At 38.1% G+C, this 21,111-nt stretch overlaps 1 protein-coding gene across 5 annotated transcripts in view; it reads right to left on the bottom strand.

Moving 5' to 3' along the window:
- LOC118744228 (DNA fragmentation factor subunit alpha-like) overlaps nucleotides 1-20,095 on the bottom strand; it is a 162,913-nt gene extending 142,818 nt beyond the window's left edge. Inside the window, exons 1-2 of one of the 5 annotated variants that reach the window (XM_036477106.1) lie at nucleotides 19,835-20,094; nucleotides 18,988-19,242 (exon numbers count right to left, since the gene is read on the bottom strand). In XM_036477106.1, coding sequence (XP_036332999.1) covers nucleotides 18,988-19,017 — 30 coding nt within the window. In that variant the 5' untranslated portion in view covers nucleotides 19,018-19,242; nucleotides 19,835-20,094. Of the gene's footprint in view, nucleotides 1-18,987 lie in introns of all 5 variants that reach the window. The other 4 variants (XM_036477105.1, XM_036477104.1, XM_036477103.1 and 1 more) reach the window with 4 other exon arrangements.
- Nucleotides 20,096-21,111: the final 1,016 nt, after the last annotated feature.

Consider the following 21,111-nt stretch of genomic DNA (forward strand, 5'->3'; position numbering starts at 1 on the left):
TTATGCTGTTTAGTCCAATTTGAATAACTTATTGAATTGAAAGCCTATTTTGCAAGCACTCAGACAATATTTCCCATTGTATTTAAGGCTAATTCATCAGCTAGTTCATTCCCGGTGCCTTATGCTGTTTAGTCCAATTTGAATAACTTATTGAATTGAAAGCCTATTTTGCAAGCACTCAGACAATATTTCCCATTGTATTTAAGGCTAATTCATCAGCTAGTTCATTCCCGGTGCCCGCATAAATTCAAGCTCATTCCTTTTTGCAACAGAGTTTAACCTCAACTTATATTCCAGAACTATTTTTGAAGAGGAGAGAGCGGTTTTCAAGTTCTTAAGAGCAGCGTGGCAGTCACTGCAGACGATTATACTATCCGCTTTCTTGCTATCCCTAAAGCAGAGTGCCTGATTGCTTGGACCGAGCTTCGCTTTAGCCCAATATGTTTCAGGCGTTTTATAAGCACATATGCGCCCGCAGGTAGGCAACGTTAGATGATTGTCGATCTAGAGCTATTACTGGCCTACATAGCACAACAGTGCACTTCTCAAACGACGCATTTATTGAAATCTCAAATTGCTGGCATCTCCTAAATATAAAAATTAGAAATCGAAATTTTCTCTCTCAACCACCAAATTGAAGTGCGAATTTATTCAATTAAACCAAAATTAGTTTTGATCATAAAAGTTTATTTTTAAAATACATATTATTATTTTTCTTATACTTTTACGCCTCTCTTTTTCTATTGACCCAATTTAACTTTAGTCTTTCAATTTTAGGCAGCCCTTTGCTTATCAACGTATTCTCATGGCTTTCAATTTAATTTTCCCACAATTTGTGCCAGCCAAAGGCATATCAATATCCTAAAGAAATTCCGCTTTGACATTTAGCGCACAAATACTGCATTAACAGTGGCATCTTTTGGATCTTTTCGTACTTCCATTGCTTTGGCACGTTTCGGGTAACCTTTTGGCATTTGTTTGGCATTTTGCACATATTTTGTTTTTTTATATTTTTTTTCGCCACTTTCTTTTGCCAATTTTAGTTGCCACCCTTTGTCTTGAAGTATATCAACACGTTTCCGCCTCCAGGATAAATGCTTGCAATCTATCTGCAAATGTGTGTACTTATGCATATCTATTAGGGTGGTCCAAAATAATTAAAGTCGGAGTTCTAATACTCTCACGCTCTATGATTGTTCTATTTTTTTTAATTTGGAAATCAAAAAATGTTTATAAGTCGCGCAAAGCGCTCAAAATTTTCCATGTATTTTAAATAGGAAAAAACAACTTGCTGTAGAATTGGTATAGAATTCTTGAAAATCAATATTTTTTCGATCTGGTTCTCTTCAGAAGACTTCCAGTAAAAATACTCAATTGTTTATTTTTCCAATTTCTTAATGCTAAATATTTTTCATTTACCCCCTCCCCCATTTCATTTTCAGGAATTTTCTGGGGGTTTTGGCGGACCTATAAAATATTATAATAATAATAATAGCATAATAATTGTGTATTAATACTGGGAATCTCCTGAAGAGATAGACAGTTTTTCTATTGAAAAATATTGATGTTTAAGAATTCTATACCATTTCTACGAAAAATTGTTTTTTGCCATATAAAAATACATGGAAAGCTTTGAGCCCTTTGAGCGACCTCTAAATATTATTTAATTTCCAAATAAAAAAATTAGGGTATGTTTTTTCGGTATAGAAAGAACAATTCTAGGGAGTGAAAGCATAAAAATTCCGACTTTACTTTTTCACACGTATTTTTGAACCACCCTAAAATCTATACACGCATACAACAGCAAGCAAAAGAATTTATGCGCAATGATGATAGGACAAAATCAACTGAAACTGAGCTAAAGAACTAAACTGAATGGAATAGTAGACAAAGCTTGTGAGTTCAAACTGGTTGCTTTAAAGATGAAAAGAGTTTTATTTTTAGCAACGAGATAGGCATTTTTTGAGAGAAAATATGGCTTACAGTGGTTTAGATTGTAATTTTGGCTAAGAGGGTGTATTCGCGTGCGTATATATTTGTAAATTTTTAGCGTCAAGTTTGTGAAAGATGGCAAAAGATTTATGGTGGATATGCTCTAAAAGAATGTTGCTGTCAAAATTGATACCAGTTTGGATATCAAAAGTGCAGCTCGGTCAGGAAGGCCAACTGAAGTTGATGGCGGAAAAATAAAGTCGATTATCAAGTCAAGCATTGTTAAGGTGTTTTACAAGGGTTTTCACCTGTTAAAAAATTAAATCAATAAATTTAAATAAATTATTTGAAATATGGGTAACAATCGAAATGGGTCTGAAAATGATTTTTTTCTAAACTGAACGTAGGAGGGTTGCCACCTGAAAAACCAAATTTTATCTGAATTACTGGTGCAGAAAGAGGTTAATAAAGACAGAGTTTTAAAATAATTTGAACAGGCTTACCACCTGTTTGGAATGTCGAATTTAATGAAATTATATACAAATGAAAGTCTCAAGCGAAAAAGTTAATTTAAAAATGTATAATTTTGAAGAGGGTTACCAACTGTTTTAGAAGTAAATGAAAATAAAATTATTTAATAAGTGAATTATTGCAATAGGGGTATAAATATAAATGGGCTTGAAAAAGCTTTATTCCTGAGCTACATGTAGTAGAGTTGCCACCAGTTTGAAAAATTAAACTTAACTGGAATTATGGGAATTAGGTTAGGTTAGATATGTATGTACATATATATCATAATATGGGTGTCAGGCGAAAGAGGTATAAGAAAGTTGCCACCTGTTTAATTAGTGAAATTCAAACTATTTAATAATTTTGGTAAGTTGATTAAAAATGTATCACACAAAAGTTGTTTTAGAAAATTTAATTTGAGTTTAAGTTAAGTTAAGTTGAGTTCAGTTTTATTTAAAATAACACCCAATCTAGCACGCAGAAATTGCATATCTAAACTCAACGAAGCGGGTGAGAGCAATCTAGTATGTATACATATAAAATTTCAAAAATTTAACACCCCAACTGTCACATCACTCAATTACTTCCATTTCTGTTGAAACCATTCATTTAGCAGTCATAAATCATTTATTTGTATGTCAATTTGTTATGCTGTTAAAGTCGAAAACAAAAAACGCACAAATAAAACGCTTCGTTATTTTCTCCACGTTTACAAGCTAACTTTAGCTGCCGATTAAATATGATTACACGCCCATTACTACACAAACTCAAACTCACTCGCCCATACGGCGAGCACGCTTTCAATTTTGTTGGCAGCCCAACGTCGATTATTGCAGCCAGCTTGGCAATGGCAGGCTCAGGCACGCAAGCGTAAAGGCACGCACGTTAGGTTTATATGAGCTACATTCCGTCGAAAGTCTTGATATCATGAGGCTGATATTTTTTTGGTAGAATAGGCGTGGTTAGCTTTTGAGGTTAATTAATGAGCACAGCCTACGATATTTAATTTACTTAGGAGAAGCTGCATTTTATTATTATTACGAGAGGATGACGAGATCCTTGAAAGCAATATGTTAATGTTTTCATTTTTAAATTTTTTCCAGACAATTGATACTACAAGATTTGGCGAACTTAGTCATGAAGCGACACTCAGTTGAACAACGCGTAGAAGTAATCCAAACTTTTTATGCAAATGGTAATTCTACAAGACGAGCATTTCGCGAATTTTTTTCAGTCAACAGGACCAGCCATCTGAGCCAACAATCAGCCGGTTGTTGCAGTAATTCGCAGAAGATTGGTCAGTGCAAAACGTGACAATACATGTGCGTCTTCGTACAGGTCGTTCGGCCAAAAATATTGCTGCTGTGTCATCGGACCGTACTTCTTTGAAAATGATGCGAATAAAGCTGTTACGGTGAACATATCGTAGCAAGATAACCAACTTTATATGGCCTGAATAAGACGACATGGACTTGGACAATATGTGGTTTTAACAGAACGTTGCCCTTTATCTAACCGGGCAAGAATTAGAGGCCCTATTGCGAACGAAGTTCCCACTCGCGAGACAACGAGATCAAATGGCTGCCGAGATCTTGCTAAATATTTGACGCACTTCTGAAATTCTTTCTCTGGGACTGCGCAAAAGGTATGGCAATAAGCCCGCGATGATTCCAGAAATCATAAGCGTTATAAATGATATATAGCCCGAATTATGCCGAAGAGTCGTGGTAAATTTTGATACGCGCATCCTGTGTGCCAAAGGAATGGTGCACGATGAAATTAAAATATTAAAAAAATACGGTCTTATTAAATCACCCTGTATTATTAATATTTAGATACCAGTACTAAGTGGATATTTGAGCCGAGGCCATTAGCTCTTTTTCGGCTGTCGCTTTGATTTTTTTTTTTTTTGTTTGGTTATTTTTCGATGTTTGAAGGACTGGGAGTGGCTCGGATGTCGCTCATTTATTCTGAGTGTAATATTTCTTTTTTGTGTTAACGTAGTTATGAAATCTTTTCATGATTTCCTCCAATGTCTGGTTTGTGTAACAGCTGGTGTGAATGGGATGATTTTCTATTTTAATGTGTACGAGGCTCTCTGTTATGTGTCCTAGACAGTAATTTATTTTTCTTAAGTTTGATCATTTTTTCCGGCGTTTGTTTGGCGTTTATAGTAGTTGCAGCGATAACAGCCTCGATAACAGCCTCGATAACAGCTTGTGATTTCTTGCAGTTTTTACACTCATTAATTGAGGAGTACTTCGTTGGTTTCCTCATATTTTTCGACACTTTATTTCGAAAAAATTCCATTTTTTCTCATTTATCGTCTCTCACTTCTCGAAATTAATTGACTGTGCGTATATACATACATACATATATGTATTTATCAATGAGAACAAACTAACAAGGCGTATGAGTAATTTGGTTCTCTAAACTGTTCACTTTTGGCTTGTGGTTTTTTTTTTGGTGGAATCCATGAAAAAGAAACATGAGTACTTAGTAGTTATCATTTTGTGTGTGTGTGTGTATGTTTTTAATTGTTTGTTAATTAAGTGTAGCGCAATGTACTCACCTTCATGCCTGGCTATTGACCTTGCCATTTTAGCAATTGGATGCACAGTGGTGGTTTGCCTAAAAATATGCAGCATTAGATTCCTAACAACTTGTGATAGTTGTTATTAGACAGCGGCTTTTTATGCAAAAAAAGAGTATAGAAATATGTAACACATAGCTATAAGCGAAATTAATAAAAAAAAATTACATTTTGCTTATAGGTGTGTGGTACATATCTCTTTGGCTTATTTTTTGCAAATTCTAATTGCATTGAATTTTTCGTCCAGCTGGCAACATACGCTTAACTATTTCTGAAAATTAGTTTTCACCTCGGTGATGATGGAGGCAGCAGTGTAGCAGCCAGAGCCAGTTTTGAGGTCTTCTCTGCCTAAATTAAATAGCTCTTTTCAAGCCTCTTTTGAAGTACAGATAAATCTTTTCGGTGGTCTCTGCCCTAGACATTCTAGCCAATGTGTGTTGAGCATTTTGACTTTCAAGCTATTTATGATCATCTTTATGTTTGCTTTGGTGAGCACATAAAGGGATTCCGGACCATGAAATACTGCGGTAGCTCCTTGTTTCGCTAGGCATTCCCTCTCCTCATGACCATCTAATATTCATGCCCCGGCACTTAACTTAATCAAACTAACCAACAGCCAGTAGGACTGCATGACTTTCGGACTTAAGGCAGTTATATTTCGCCCCCTCTAAGGCATTTCTGTCGTAAAATTCGATTACGTGAAACACCGGTTTAATTACGATGTGATGAAATTCGGTCCAAGTACGCCATTTCCATTTCCATTTTCCCGTTTCCCGTTTAGACTCATATTTGTACCAAACCTCGCCATTGTGTTTGGTGTAGGGATTCCCTGCATTTCGAGACTTTTAGCTTTGCAAATATTCCCTCGCCCATTTAAAATTTGGCGCAAATTTCACATTTCATTAGAACCTTTATCTGACCGATCATGTTTCGGATTAACAATTTGAGCTTGGAATTCTCAGTGCCATAGTGGTTGTCTTGTTGTCTAATAAAATATGTAGTTCATCAGCCTTGTTGCATGTAGTTAGTGATAGTTTGTTATGCAGTTTAGCAGATCATCAGTGTAGCCGTACACTTAAATCCTTGGCTATTCAGTGTCCTTTTTACACTGCATTTATAACCATAGTCCACAAAATAGGAGAGAGTACACCCCTTGTGGCTAACCGCTTGTAGCTGTTACTGATTCTCTATCGGGTCCCGGCGATATCCATAAACAGATTGTTGATGAATCCCATTTCGCTCGTTCTATAGTTTTGAGCCTTGTAGCAAGGCTTAGTTCTCTTCTAAAAGTAGGTGTTGGAGCACCCAATTCTGGTCAACACTAGGCTGTTGTACAGCCTGGAAAATGAGTTCGTAGAAAGTCTCACCCGAATGCTGAGGGCAGCTCCCATCTGATCTCCTTACTTTGTTCTTGTGATCCACACCTTGCTAGCGTTCTGCCTCTAGAAGGCTGTTGACTTCCTGGTGGTGTTACATAATTTACATTTCATTTGTCTACTCAGCACAAATACAATGGCACGTAACGTGTTGTTTTTAGCACTAATTGCTGACTTTATCTAATAAATTGAATCACATTAATTTCTTATAGAAGATGAAAGTGGATCCTTGGGACCTACATTTTTCTCTAAACGTGACTCTGGAGAAAACTTAACTGGTGCTGGCAGCCAATGAGAAAAATTACCTAATTTCTCGTGTAGGCTAAACCAACATCTGATCTAAATTAGATTAAAAATATATAGCTGAATAATTCGAGAAATTTTAAAGATCTCTCTCTTGTGGTGTCATCATAGGCCCACAGCAGCGTAAGTGTGGCTCCTTGCAACGCTAAGTGAGCGCAGCCACGATAACCTATCTGCCTACCTATTAAACCAAAATTCAAAACTATAGAAGTGGATCCCACATACAGAGCGAAATACTTTGGAGTTTTACTGGACCGCAAACATAATTTCAGCCTGAACATTGGGCAGCGATCCGCGGTGTTCCTTTATGATACCAAAATAATGTAACGCAACAGATAGCAATTGAATCAAAAGATTTTCCACTCGATGAACATGACTAAACTGCAACCCTAACTAAGAAATACGTCATCAAAACCATTTCCAGTAGAGAAGCCATCTATTGTTGGTGCAACGCGTGCAAGGAGATCCTACTCCACAGTGCTGACTATCGACTACATCCTACCAAAAAGGCCTGGACGAACCACACACTCGGCACAAAGTTCTCAAGCCACAGTGATTGTATTCGAGGAGGTTTCAGGAATGCCTCTCTCTATAAATGGATCAACGATAGAATGCGGAGTAGTTTCAGGAATTTTCGTTGAGCAACTCAATTAGAAACTATGTTTTCTTCTCTTGGACAATGCAAGTACTTTCCAGATAACCATTTTCTGAAAATAGCCAAACAACAATACCAGCGCTCTCCTATTCCTCGTTTAGGTCGCAACATATGGAGGACTATGATAGAGAGTTGGTCTAAATTTTTGATCAATTCGAAATTATGGGCATATGAACATCCTTAGAGGGGAAACCAGATAGCGGATGAACTGGCGAGGTGCGAAGGAGTCAGTTGAATAGTTTCTCTGCTAGTACTACTTACACCCTAGCAAGGCTGAAGTCATTTGGTCAACTATTACTGCAGAGTAGCTAAAATAAATAAGTATGTATGTGCGGCCGCCGATAATTTATTAATAAAATCAATAAAAACTCTCTTATATTTTGGCATTTTAATGAAACAACTTATCCTGAGAAATTCATATTCATTCATATTTTTTCTGTGTTTGTCAGTGAAATCCCTTTTTCCTAAAAATTGTATATTTCATTCCACTGTAGCAAAGCACCTTTTAAACCACTTAGCGCTCGCTGCGCGTATTTGAAGTGCCACATTTGTAATTTACAAAACCAAAGTACCACCTCGACGCGGCGGCAGTTATTCAATTTGCATTCAAGCAGAAGATTTTAATCATCAACTTAAAACAACAACAAATTAACTAACAAAAAGCAAAATAAAACACAGCTGGACCAAGGTTAGCTAACGACGCTCGGTTCGCGCCAGATGCCCTTAACCTTACATTTGCGTTTTTTTTTTCCCTTCATAATACATATGTATGTATGTATATCAGGGCGGTTCAATTTGTACGGGGTATAAAATCAATTGGGAATTTTTCAAATTGCGAAAATAGGTTTCTTAGCATTTTGCTGTAGTGTCGCGGAGAAGTGCTTAAATTTTGCATAAAAGCATGCTATAAGCGGTTTTTGGTATGAAGAATACATTTCTGCACATATCTTTTTCTTAGAACTTCCACCAGACAGTGCAGCAATGAAAATTTTCCCAAAACCTATTTTTGCAACTAAGAAACTATTTTTATTCATAAACAACTGCATTTTTGGAGGTATTTTCAAATCGGTCCAGCTCGCTTAAATCTCAATATTTTTCCGAAATATTTTGGTGGACATCATAAAATATAATAAATTTTGTAATTACGGCGAAAAAACCGCAACTTTTTCTGATGATGCAGTCTAATGTACATAGCTATGCAATAAAGAACGCTCGAAGATATGCTTTAATTAAGAAAAATCAGAAATTCCTGAACTTTTTTTCATCTTTGTAGCAGTCTTTCGTGCTTGTTTTACTTTGTATTTTTTTCTATTTACTTTTAATGTCACGCGAAGCATTTTGTGCGACCAACTGAATTGGTATCTAAGCCCCCTTGTGTATTTGCGATGTTGTGGACAATAAGGAATAAATGCATGTACGTAGATCAGCAAATAATTCTTGAATATAAATTAAAATAAATTTTAAAAGCAGTGAATATGAAAATATGGCCATATCATATTGCCAAGTTATCTGCATATATTTCCACAGTAAATATCTTCTGCAAGTCAGTTAATGCAATAAAAGTGAAATATACAGATGTGCTTTTGCAAGATGGAGTCTGACCAAGCGAAAATTTTCTTATTATGCCAATTTAAGAAATGCGTGTTTATATCGTTATCAGTACTTCTCAATATGTAGTTTTTCAGAAGTATGTATGAGCGACGACTAAAGATAGCAAACTTTTTTTGAATTTCATTATACCATTGTACAGTTCTATAAGTAACGTTACTCTTCTTCTTACTATTTTTTCTGGCAAGCTGTATGTGGGTTTGTAGTTGGTGTATTAGTGTATTTGGAATAGAAATGGAAGAAATTTTAAAAGATAACAGCAAATTTCAAAAACAAACCAGCTGTAGGAATTTTTTGACAATCAGCTGATACTGTTTGTACTTATGACGTGCACAACTACGTCTCTAGAGTTGCTTTTAGGCACGGAAGAGCTGCAATTTCGACAATTCGACGACAGCTTTCAGCCAATGAAACTTTACGCAGGTATCCTTAGGAAGATACCAGGTTTTCTAGGGAAATTACCACATCGCGGTGATTGAGAAAACGAAATTGCAGTATCTTATGTGAAACTTTATCGAAAGCTTTTGAGAAGCCAGTATAGATACAGTCGACCTGACGTTCAGAGGAAAATGCCGAGATACAGTATTCAGTAGTAAGGTTAGAAACTATAGAACGCCCCGCGACAAAACCATGTTGGTTGTAACAAATTAAACTCTTAACAGAGAAATAGAGCTTATAGGACCAATTGTTTGGTTATAACACGTATGCACAAACATTTCATGAGCATCGTCTACATTAATTCATTTATTGTTAGAAACGTAAAATTTGGTGCCAGCATCTCTTTGAAAGGTGCCCAAAGCCTATCTGTGAAAAAATTCTTTGGACCATTCTAAGCAGCACTTTGAGTGCTGGCAAGCTTGTTATTGTAAAACAGAGTTGCAGGAATCGAGTTGCAGGATAGGAAATTCCAAAGCGCCCTAGGTTTGGAATTTATATTTGACTCGAAATTCGTGATATAATTTAAGTAAAGAAACTTGTCGAAGTAATTGAACTTCATGTAATGTTGGTATTTGTCATAGAAATGCTGGTTATTCTTCTTCTTCTTATTTGGCGCTGTAACCGCCTAAGCGATTTTGGCCGAGTCCAAAACAGCACGCCAGTCATTTCTCTTCTGTGCTAACTGACGCCAATTGAAAATGGCAAGTGAAGCCAAGTCCTTCTCCACCTGGTCTTTCCAACGCAGAGGAGGCCTTCCTCTTCCTCTGTTCCCAGCATCGCGGCCCGCGTTGAATATTTTCAGAGCAGGAGCGTTTCTGTCCATCCGAACGACATGGCCAAGACAGCGGAGCCGCTGAATTTTAATTCGCTGCACTATGTCTATATCGTTGTAAAGCTCATACAGCTCATCGTTAAATCGTCTGCGATATTCGCCATCACCAACGCGTAAAGGTCCGTAAATCTTTCGCAGAATCTTTCTCTCGAAAACTCCAAGAGCCGCCTCATCAGATGCTTTCATTGTCCATGCTTCCGCGCCATACACCAGCACAGGCATGATGAGTGACTTATAGAGTGTGATCTTTGTACGACGAGAGAGGACTTTACTTCTCAATTGCCTACTCAGCCCAAAGTAGCACTTGTTGGCAAGAGTGACTCTCCGTTGGATTTCAAGGCTGACATTATTATTGGTGTTAATGCTGGTTCCCAAATAAACGAAGTCGTCTACTTTTTCAAACTTGTAACTGTCAACAGTGACGTGGGTGCCAAGACGCGTATGCTCTGACTGTTTGTGTGCTGACAGGAGATACTTCGTTTTGTCCTCGTTCACCACCAGACCCATTCGCTTTGCTTCTCTATCCAATCCCGAGAAGGCAGAACAGACGTAGCCCTTGTTTTTACCGATAATATCGATGTCGTCGGCATACGCCAGCAATTGTACGCTCTTATAAAGTATTGTGCCTGAGCGGTTCAGTTCTGCGGCTCTTATTATCTTCTCCAACATAAGATTAAAGAAATCACACGAAAGGGGGTCCCCTTGTCTGAAACCTCGTTTGGTATCAAACGGCTCGGAGAGGTCCTTCCCTATTCTGACGGAGCTGGTGGTATTGCTCAACGTCATTTTACACAGCCGTATTAGTTTCGCGGCGATACCGAATTCAGACATCGCGGCATAAAGGCAACTTCTCTTCGTGCTGTCGAAAGCGGCTTTGAAATCGACAAATAGATGGTGTGTGTCGATCCTATTCTCGCGGGTCTTTTCCAAGATTTGGCGTATTGTGAATACCTGATTATGGTGGATTTTCCAGGCCTAAAGCCACACTGATAAGGTCCAATCAGCTCGTTGACGGTGGGCTTCAGTCTTTCGCACAATACGCTCGATAAGACCTTGTAACCTATGCTTAGAAGGCTAATTCCGCGGTAGTTGGCGCGTATGGCGGGGTCGCCTTTCTTGTGGATTGGGCAGAGCACACTTAAATTCCAGTCGTCGGGCATGCGTTCATCTGACCATATTCTGCATACGAGCTGATGCATGCACCTCATCAGCTCCTCGCCGCCGTACTTGAATAGCTCGGCCGTCAGCTCCAGCAGCTTTGTTGTCTTTCAGCCGCGTAATCGCTATTCGTACCTCGTCATAGTCAGGCGGTGGGACAGCTACTCCATCATCATCGACTGGGGACTCGGGTTCGTCTTCCTCACTACTTTCAGCGCTGCTACCATTCAGTAGGTTATAAAAGTGTTCCCTCCACAATTTAAGTATATTCTGGACATCGGTCACTAGGTCGCCATTGTTGTTCTTACAGGAGTTCGCCCCGGTCTTGAAACCTTCCGTAAGTCGCCTAACCCTCTGGTAGAATTTTCGGGCGTTCTTCCTGTCGGCCAGCATCTCAAGCTCTTCGCACTCACGTATTTCGGCCTCTCTCTTCTTATTGCGGCAAATACGTCTCGCTTCCTTCTTCAGTTCCCTATAACGGTCCCTCATGGCTCGCGTTGCGCCCGATCGCAGCGTGCCCCTGTAGGCGGCATCTTTTTTCTCTGCGGCTTCTTGACATTCCTCATCGTACCAGTTGTTCTTTCGGGCTCGCTGAAATCCAACTACTTCTTCGGCGGCGGTACTTAATGATCGGGAAATGTGGTTCCACTGCTCGCGTACGTCGGATTGTTGAAGAGTGCTCTCAGAGAGCAGGTGTGTGAGTCGAGTGGCGAATAAATTGGCCGTCTGTTGTGATTGCAGCTTTTCGACGTTAAGCTTTCCTTGCATTGTTGGGCGCACATTTTTTGCTGCACAGAGGCGGGTGCGTATCTTGGCTACAACAAGATAGTGGTCCGAGTCGATGTTTGGCCCTCGGAGTGTACGTACGTCCAAAACGCTTGAAGCATGCCTTCCGTCTATCACAACATGATCGATTTGGTTTCTCGTTTTTCGATCTGGAGACAGCCATGTAGCTTAGTGGATGTTCTTATGCTGGAACCTAGTACTACATATTACCATATTTCGGGCCCCGGCGAAGTCGATCAGCCTCAGTCCGTTATCGGACGTTTCGTCGTGGAGGCTGAATTTTCTGACAGTGGCGCCAAAGATCCCTTCCTTGCCCACCTTGGCATTAAAATCGCCAAGCACGATTTTGACATCGTGTCGGGGGCAGCGCTCATATGTACGTTCCAAGCGCTCATAGAAGAGATCCTTGGACGCCTCATCCTTCTCTTCCGTCGGGGCATGGGCGCAGATGAGCGAGATGTTGAAGAATCTAGCTTTGATGCGGATTGTGGCTAGACGTTCGTCCACCGGGGGGAACGCCAGTACTCGGCGACGGAGTCTCTCTCCTACCACGAATCCAACACCGAATTTGCGCTCCTTTACGTGGCAACTGTAGTAGACGTCGCAAGGCTTCACGCTTACTTTACCTTGCCCCGTCCATCGCATTTCTTGGATGGCGGTGATGTCAGCCTTTGTCTTCCCGAGGACATCACCGTCTTTAGACTGTTTAAATTTCTTTTGGAGTTTTTTCCATAAATTCTTCAACTTTTTTAAACCCTTTGGCTTTACTTTTGGGTTTACTTTTTATTAGATACAGGACATACTTTAAGCACATATCATAGATTGTTGAAGAAAAAATTTTAAAACAGTTAGCTACATCTGAGTAAGAAAGCAGATCAGGGGATTTGAGTCCAAAAATTCGGCATCAAAAGAATCAGAAGTCAGGCAAGTTTCGACAATGACGAAAATGTCGTACGTCTGTTAAAGGTTCAACGCTCGTACAGTGACATTTTATTCTATAATTTCTTAAAAACTATTAATAAAATTTTGAGGAACATTTGTGGAAACTGGTTGAGTTCTTATAAATTTTGTACAAGGTTTGAAATTTTCACTTGCATGACTTTTGTTAGATAGTAAGCTGTACTTTGATAAAATAAAGATAGTTATTAAATAAGAAAATTAAAAATGGTCAAAACTGGTTAAAATGTCGCGTTCCTATTTGTTTTCCCGCCACCATATTTATGTACATACCTATGTGCACATACTTATATAGTAATATAAGTACATATATATAACATAACAAATACTTTTAATTAAAGTTCAACATAGGTCCAAAAAAAGCTTTACAGGTACTTAATTATTTATTCAGAATCCAATGGTCAAAACTACATATGTATGTATGTATTACGAAATATACAAATATTTGCGAGCATTGCTTTATGGTACAACGAAATTTAAACGTAAAATACACGTTAAGTTAAAATAATTAGTAACCTGAACGCCTGCGGACGAGTAGTGTCTTGTAAATACAGCTTGTCCAAATACTTCGCCGTTGCGCACATTTTCGCTTCCACTGCAGTGCTGTTTCCAGTTACCTCGCTGCTTTCGTTTACTCTTCCTAAGCCACTACTTCCCTTGTATTTTGTCTCTCCCTTCCGTTTGCTCCGCCACGTTCACTCTTCCTTCCCAGCCTCCCCTGCCACGACAGAGGACTAACAAAATTCTCATGCAATGTCCTGAGCAGTGCTAACGACTACTGCCATTTCCGTTATTTCCTTCCTTTGCTAAGCTTCCTTTGAAGTGTAAATAAAACCGCACATTCACATACACACACCCCGTACGAACAGTTAAAAACAATAGAAAAGGATTGAAATAAAGTATGCTTAAAAGGGGCACAAACAAAGTGAAACAAAAAAGTAAACAAACCATTAAAATATGAAATGTAGTTGTATGGGCAGCGTACAATGAAGTGTACATACATGCATATTTATGTAGTGGCGTCTTACCCACCCACAGTGGCAGACAAACTGGCAAGCAATAAAGTGTAGTATTAGTTGACAGTGACAGTTGGTCAACGTCAGCCAACAGCAACGTCATTGTTCATTGGTAGGTGTCGGGGGGCGGATGGGCGATTGAAAGAGAGGTTACTAACATCGTCGTCGTCGTTAGCCTCGTTGTAGTTGTCGTTGGGCGTCAACTTCCTTATCAGCCATGCAACAACAATGCGAGTAACTGTAACTAAAAACAATGAGAAACTTGAAGATAAATATAACAGCAGCAATTACGGCATTAACAGTCGAACAATAACAGCAATTGAGGCTGAAATAATGGTGAAGCTCTTTCATGGCTATGGTGGAGATTGTCAGTGTAGCCAGAAAAAAATTTTAATCCTCAAAACAATGAAACTAAAATACTTATAATATGATTGTATTATTTTTTTTTTAATAATAATATTTTTACGCCAACACTTTTGTTAAAACTTTTTTCAAGGAAGTAATACCCCCGGTGGCTTGCGGGGTGACCGCTTTTATTAGAAAAAATATTTTATGATTTAGATGTTGCTCGGACCAGGGGTCGAATCCAGTTTCCGCGGACATCTACCCACTCAGACACATGTATTTAATATGATTTTTCTATTTATAAAGAGGAAATATGTACATATTTGGCGCTTGACCATTTTTTAAGGTGTTTGGTTGGGCCTATCCTCCAGTTTGTGGTATGCGCCTTGATATTGTCACACAAATGGTGGATGCTTGGAGAAGCTTATTCATGGCAGAAACATACTCGGAGGTTTGTCATTGTTTGCCGAGAGGAAACGCTATTAGAAAAAGCTACGATATTTCTGGTTATAGCGATCGAACGCTGGATCTACCAAGTGAAAGTGTGTACCTTTAAACAATCGTTTCCTTAAAGCCTAGGCGAGATACGACCCCTGTACGTCGAAAATAAAACCATAATTCGTATGAAAATAAAGGCTTAATAGATGCCAAAATTTATAAAAAGTGTTTAAAATAACAAAAAAGTACGAAATGAGCCCTGAAAATAGCCGTCACCTAAATTATTAGAAGTTGTAAAAGTGAAAACTTAGGAGTTAAATTAATTTCGAGGTTTTTTAGAACCTACTACATTCCTTTTGTGCGCTACACTCTTTTGTAGTGAATCAAACATCAATTATCTCCATAGTGTATGTATATCCAATAAAAGTCTATAATTAAAAGGGGATAAATTAAAACTAGGAGCTAAAAACAATTCTTCGGAACAAGTTAAATAAACAAAGTGACCTCACTTGTGATTGTTGTGTTGTGCGGAGCAACAGCAGCCCTGAAAGTAGTGGAGAAGACGAACCCGAGCCCCCAGCCAATGACGACGTAGTCGATACATCACCGCCTGACTATAGCGAGGCACAAAGCTGCTTGAGCTGACGGCCTGTCAACTCAGCTATTCAAATACGGCTGCAAGGAGCTGATAAGATGCATGCAACAACTCTTATGCATAGCATAATATGGTCAGATGTACGCATGCCCGACGACTGAAATTTAAGTGTGCTCTGTCCAATCCACAAGAAAGGCGAACCCGCCATTCGCGCCAACTTCCGCCGGATCAGCCTTATAAGCATAAGTTACAAGTGCACAATACTTTACAAGGTCGTATGCCGACGGCATCGACACTTGGCACCCATATATTTATTTATTTAAATAGTGTGTTAGTCCTAACAGAGCGAAGCTAAACTTTATAATTATTGACAGATACAAGTTTGAAAAAGCAGACGAATTCCAACGGAGAATCACGCTTGCCAAAAACTGCTACTTTGGACTGAGTAGGCAATTGAGAAGTGAAGTCCTCTCTCGCGGTAAAAAAGTCATACTCTATAATGACCCCGTCAGAGTGGGAACTTTGCGTACGTTCCGCTCAAGGACAGTTGAGTATACTGTGTGTCTTTGCATAGAGAGCGTCAGATTGGCAACCCTCGCTTCGACGGACCCAATGAACATTGGTCAACAATCAACTTTTGACGCACGTAAGTCCGTGACAGATTTACAGGCCTTTGTGCATTGGTGATGGCGAATACCGCAGACGATGAGTTAAGTGAGCTTTACAACGTTAAATACATAGTGCAGCGAATTAAAATCCAGCAGCTATGCTGGCCGGGTCATATCGTTCGAATTGACAGAAGCTCTCCAGCTCTGCAAGTATTCAATGCGGGTCGCGATGCTGGTAACAGAGGAAGAGGAAGGCGTCCTCTGCATTGGATAGAACAGGTGGACAAGGACTTGGCTTCACTCGGCATTTCCAACTGACGTCAGTTGGCACAGAAGAGAAACGAGTGGCGTGCTGTTTTGGACTCGGAACCTAGCTTGCCCGTGCAGTTCGTCATTCCCTTCTTTTTAAAGTCATTGTTCATAATGTCTAAACTTAAAATAATTACGTAAAATAACTCTGCCACATTCTACAGAATTCAATTCTAAGTTAAAAAAAAATGTTTTTCTATTGCAAGAGAAATAATTTGAAAACTTGTTGAAAAGTATGATCGACTTTCATATATATGATCTTGGGGGTCAAATAGGCGCTAAATATGTATGATGTTATCTGAACGTAGAATTTTCCATTCTTTCTGAATTTTTAATAAAAAATTGGGGGTACCTGTTAAAAGAAAACATGTTGGCCTCGGGATGACCTTGAAATTGACCCCACTGTCCTTTTCTCATTCAGCATTGGAAGGCTTGATTTTTTTAATCAATTTTGCATGTATTTTTTAAGTTAAAAGAAAAATTGGCAGGGGTAATGTCCAAAAATACCACTTAAATATTTTAAATTATTTAACTAAATACCTCTCAATTTATATACAGACGCAGTTTCGTTAGTTTCCCTACCAAAATATACGAAAGATCATTTCGTGACCTTATTGTATTAAGTGTAAGAAATACTAGTACAGAAGCGGTTAGACACTGTACATATGTAAATATGCTCATTATTAACTTAATGTCCATTTTTTATCAATTTTTTTGACATTAAACAATTTTTTTGTAATATTGTATTAAAAATTTCCTGGAATCGACTATACATTTATCGTTCGAAAAATGCATATCCTCCTAAAAGTTTTCATGCAAAGTTTTAGTTTTTGCCATATCACTCCTTATTGCTTTTACAGCGTGGCTAGGAATACTGGTAACCTTTTTTTCCCTTCCAGTAACAAAAGTTCTAAAAATCGGCCACTGCACCTAACATGTAAATTTTTTAAATCTTTGTTTTATGGCAATTCTATTGTAACAGCAGCGCTCCTGCGCAACCACTGTAAAGTAACATGGACTTAATAATTGAATACTCTTAGATTATAAATTTAAGAGCACAGAAAGAACTACATATGTATTCCAAAAAAAACACATATGTGTGTATGAATATAGCTTCACCCAGTTTTTGATGAGCAAAAACTAAAAGCAAGTACATACATTGAAAATTAGACCAAAAACAATAGCAGTATCAACTATAAGAACGATAACAAATGGAAATATAAAAAAATGGTTGTGAGACGCCCAAAAATAGATACAAAATCAAGCTCACACGTTTTCTAATTTGTACCTACTCGGTATTGGTGCGAGAATTTTAAGCGTTGTTTTTTAACCCTGGTGTTGAAATTTTTAAATATTTTTTTTGGAAAAGTGTGAAGAAGTATTTGTTAAATTAATTTTATAAAACAATACTGCTAATTATAGTTACACAAAATTTTACATCAAAAAATTTGCGCCGATGCTTACAATGCATATTTACTTTTTTTTATGTACCAAAAAGTTTTTATTTGTTATCTCTCTTTACTTTTGTCGAAAGCATTTTAGAAAAACATTAAAAAAAACTTAAATCATATTTGGTACTTAATTCAAAAAAATATATATATATTTCGGGAAAAGTTGGGTGATTAAGAAAATAACATTTTTTTGCAGGTTTTTAAGCAAAAAAACAACCGACTCCAATTCTCATATTAAAATTTGGAAGTACAGCTGAATTCTTCGTGATTCAATGATCGGAACCAAATCAAATTAGTGTGGGACCACTCTTTAGGTGCTACCATTCCGATAAAAAAAAATAATAATAATTATCAGTTAACGTGGTCCATAGATATACGGTCAGCGTAAAAACTTGCATACCTTCACACTTACACGATTTTATTCTTTTATATGTTTTCCATATGAAATTTTTCTTTGCTTTTTTATTTTAATTACACAGTACTTGGGGAAAATGCAAGAAATACCAAGAAGTTTTGAATCTTTCAATTCGATTTCTTATAAAATAATTTTGAGTATGCAGTTTTGTAGCCCAAACAATTTTAAAATAATAATGTGCATGTTTCAAGTCGCTAAAAATTATCGTAGATTTTTGCATTTCTGTGTGAAATTTAAAAAAGAAATTATTCTTGTTCTTTTTGCTATTGAATTAACCATGTATATTTTACAAAAATATAAGAAACATATTGTATGCATATTGTTGACGTTGACTGTACATATGTAAAAAAATATATATATATTCCGATGAATTGTTAACCTTCCTCCTTGTTTTTTGAAGTCGGTTAAAAAATAAGAGTCCAACGGACACATTAAAAATTTTTTGTTCAATATAAAATAATTGAAATTTTCCGAATTCCTTTTTTATTACGCAAATTTAACTTATAAACTTTAAAACTATTATTTCGATTCACACAGTGTAAAACAAAATTTAGTATTTTTTATGTTATTTTGACTTCAGTAGACTATCACACTTAACAGGCATTTTTTTAGAATTAAATGAACACTACTCGCAAGTTAACGCCAAATTAAGCAAAACTTACCTTAAATGGTTTTTTGTTGTCTGCATCCATTTTTGTCTTTTTTGCACTTGTTGGCCTGTGTTGTTGGTATTGTTTTTGTATAATTTTCTGCTGACGCTTGTCAAATGCACTAGTTGCAATTTCACACTATTTTAGGTAACTATTCTTATATTTCTCGCACGCACAGTTTTTAGCTCTATTTTTGTATGTTTTCTAATTTTTGTTATGAAGAAACTGTTCTATGTTATTATTTATGTCAGTCTCATTGTTTATAACCTACTAAAAAAAATTTAGTTTTGTTTTTGTCGTGCATCTGCTTTGCTTTTCTTTATTCCACTACTACTACCCCTCAACAACAGCAGCTGCTGCTGCTTCTTCTTCTGCACAAAACTGGAGCGCACGTTGTTCACACGCGCAACTGCGCTCGTAGAATCGCGGCAGCGCCCAAAATATATCAACGCGTAAGTATGTAAAACAAAATGCAATAATGAAAACAAACAACGCAGCACACAAGGCAGCTGTTTGGATATGAAAATACACAGAAAATTTAAAATAAAGTCACAAAATCACTGTCCACCACTTCTATCAGCCGTAAACACTGGCGCGCTGGCTGGTAAATACAGTGCCTATCAAACTGCGCGCACTTGCAAAAGACAAAGAACCAGCCTGTGGCAAGTTAGTTATTAAAAATAAATATATTTTTAGCGCGGTACTAACGTTTAATTCTAACTCCTTCACCACACAATTTTCACTTTCCGATTTAATTCCTCAACTGTAGTCACTTGGCAGTCAATTAACTGCAGCCAGCAGGTAGGCGCACCTAGTTGGCGTTTTCAGTACTCTTTGTAGGTATTTCTTTCTTTGTTACTTGACGTTTTCGTTTTATTCCGCTGCTGCTGCTACTTCTGCTGGTGTTTCGCGCGCATCAACTCGTTTGCACACACAGTTGTAAGCACTGCCGGCGAATGACAGCGCTGTCACTGCTGATATGCCGTTTTATATACACTCTGTTCACCTCGTGTGCACCACTGGTCTATGTAAAACTCTGGCACATTCGTGAATCGACACAAAATCAACCAGTTTTTCACTGTTGCGTTATTTTGTCCAGCAGACAGCACAGCGCCAACGAGAATGGAGAATGAATTCGTAGGCATAAGAAACTCGCTTGCTTGGAGCTTGGAGTAGACGATAACAGCAGTGCGAACAGCAGCAGTAGCAGCGGCGTACTTGAGCGCGAGTTATAAAGTAGCGTTCTCTCTTCTCCGAAGCTACGCTCTTAGCACTCAGCTCCTCTTGCGTTATTCTTTTTACTGCAAAAACTGTACAGTGGGTAGACACCTGCGCACACTTCCTCCCACAATGTTACTGCCTTTCATGGTGGTTCCCCCACAATTACGTTGCTGGACGTCATCGCTCTTAATTGGTGTGCTCGTTGATGAAGCTGACTATATAGCTCGTTACGTTGCACTGTTCATTCGTCCTTCCAATTTGTTTGTCTGCCTGTCTAACTGTTCGTCGTTCGTTCGTTTGCACATCCGCTCATCACTCATCCGTTCGACGTGTATCCTATGTCGTATCTGTCCGTCCGCTAAAGTTCTTAATACGCTTACACCACAACTATTGTTGTATTCTAAGTCTTCTACTTCTTTTGTATGTACATATGTATGTATGGCTGCTTTTATTGTGCAAAGTATTTGGATTTCAATGCAAATACTTTCTAAGGGCTAAGGAGTATTCCACAATTTACCGAAATGCATATAATAAATGTGGTCCAATTAACATTGCGATGTCCTATGACAGGACCATATACTAAAGGTTACCAACTACTTCATAGTTCAAAGAAGTACAGGTTAGGTTGGGTTAGGTTAAAGTGGTTGCCCCAGACAAAGGTCACGCTTGGTAAATTAAGAGGTTTTCCTGAACGGAGACCCTTAATTTAGTCGGCGAAATCTACTAATTTCTATCGCTAAAAGCTCAGTGTTACTTAAGAAGTGCGAGTCAAAATGCTTCCACCTTACGAAGGTTGAACAGTCCAAAATAAAGTGTGGAGATGATTCCACCTCATCTGCCCCTTGGCAGCTGATACAAAAGTGATCAGTTGAAATTCTTAGCCTTACTGAGTGACTACCAATCGCAAAATGACCT

This window comes from Rhagoletis pomonella, unplaced genomic scaffold (genome assembly GCF_013731165.1).
Source record: "Rhagoletis pomonella isolate Grant_MI unplaced genomic scaffold, Rhpom_1.0 Rhpom_scaffold_00008, whole genome shotgun sequence".
NCBI classification, from domain to species: Eukaryota; Metazoa; Arthropoda; class Insecta; order Diptera; family Tephritidae; genus Rhagoletis; species Rhagoletis pomonella.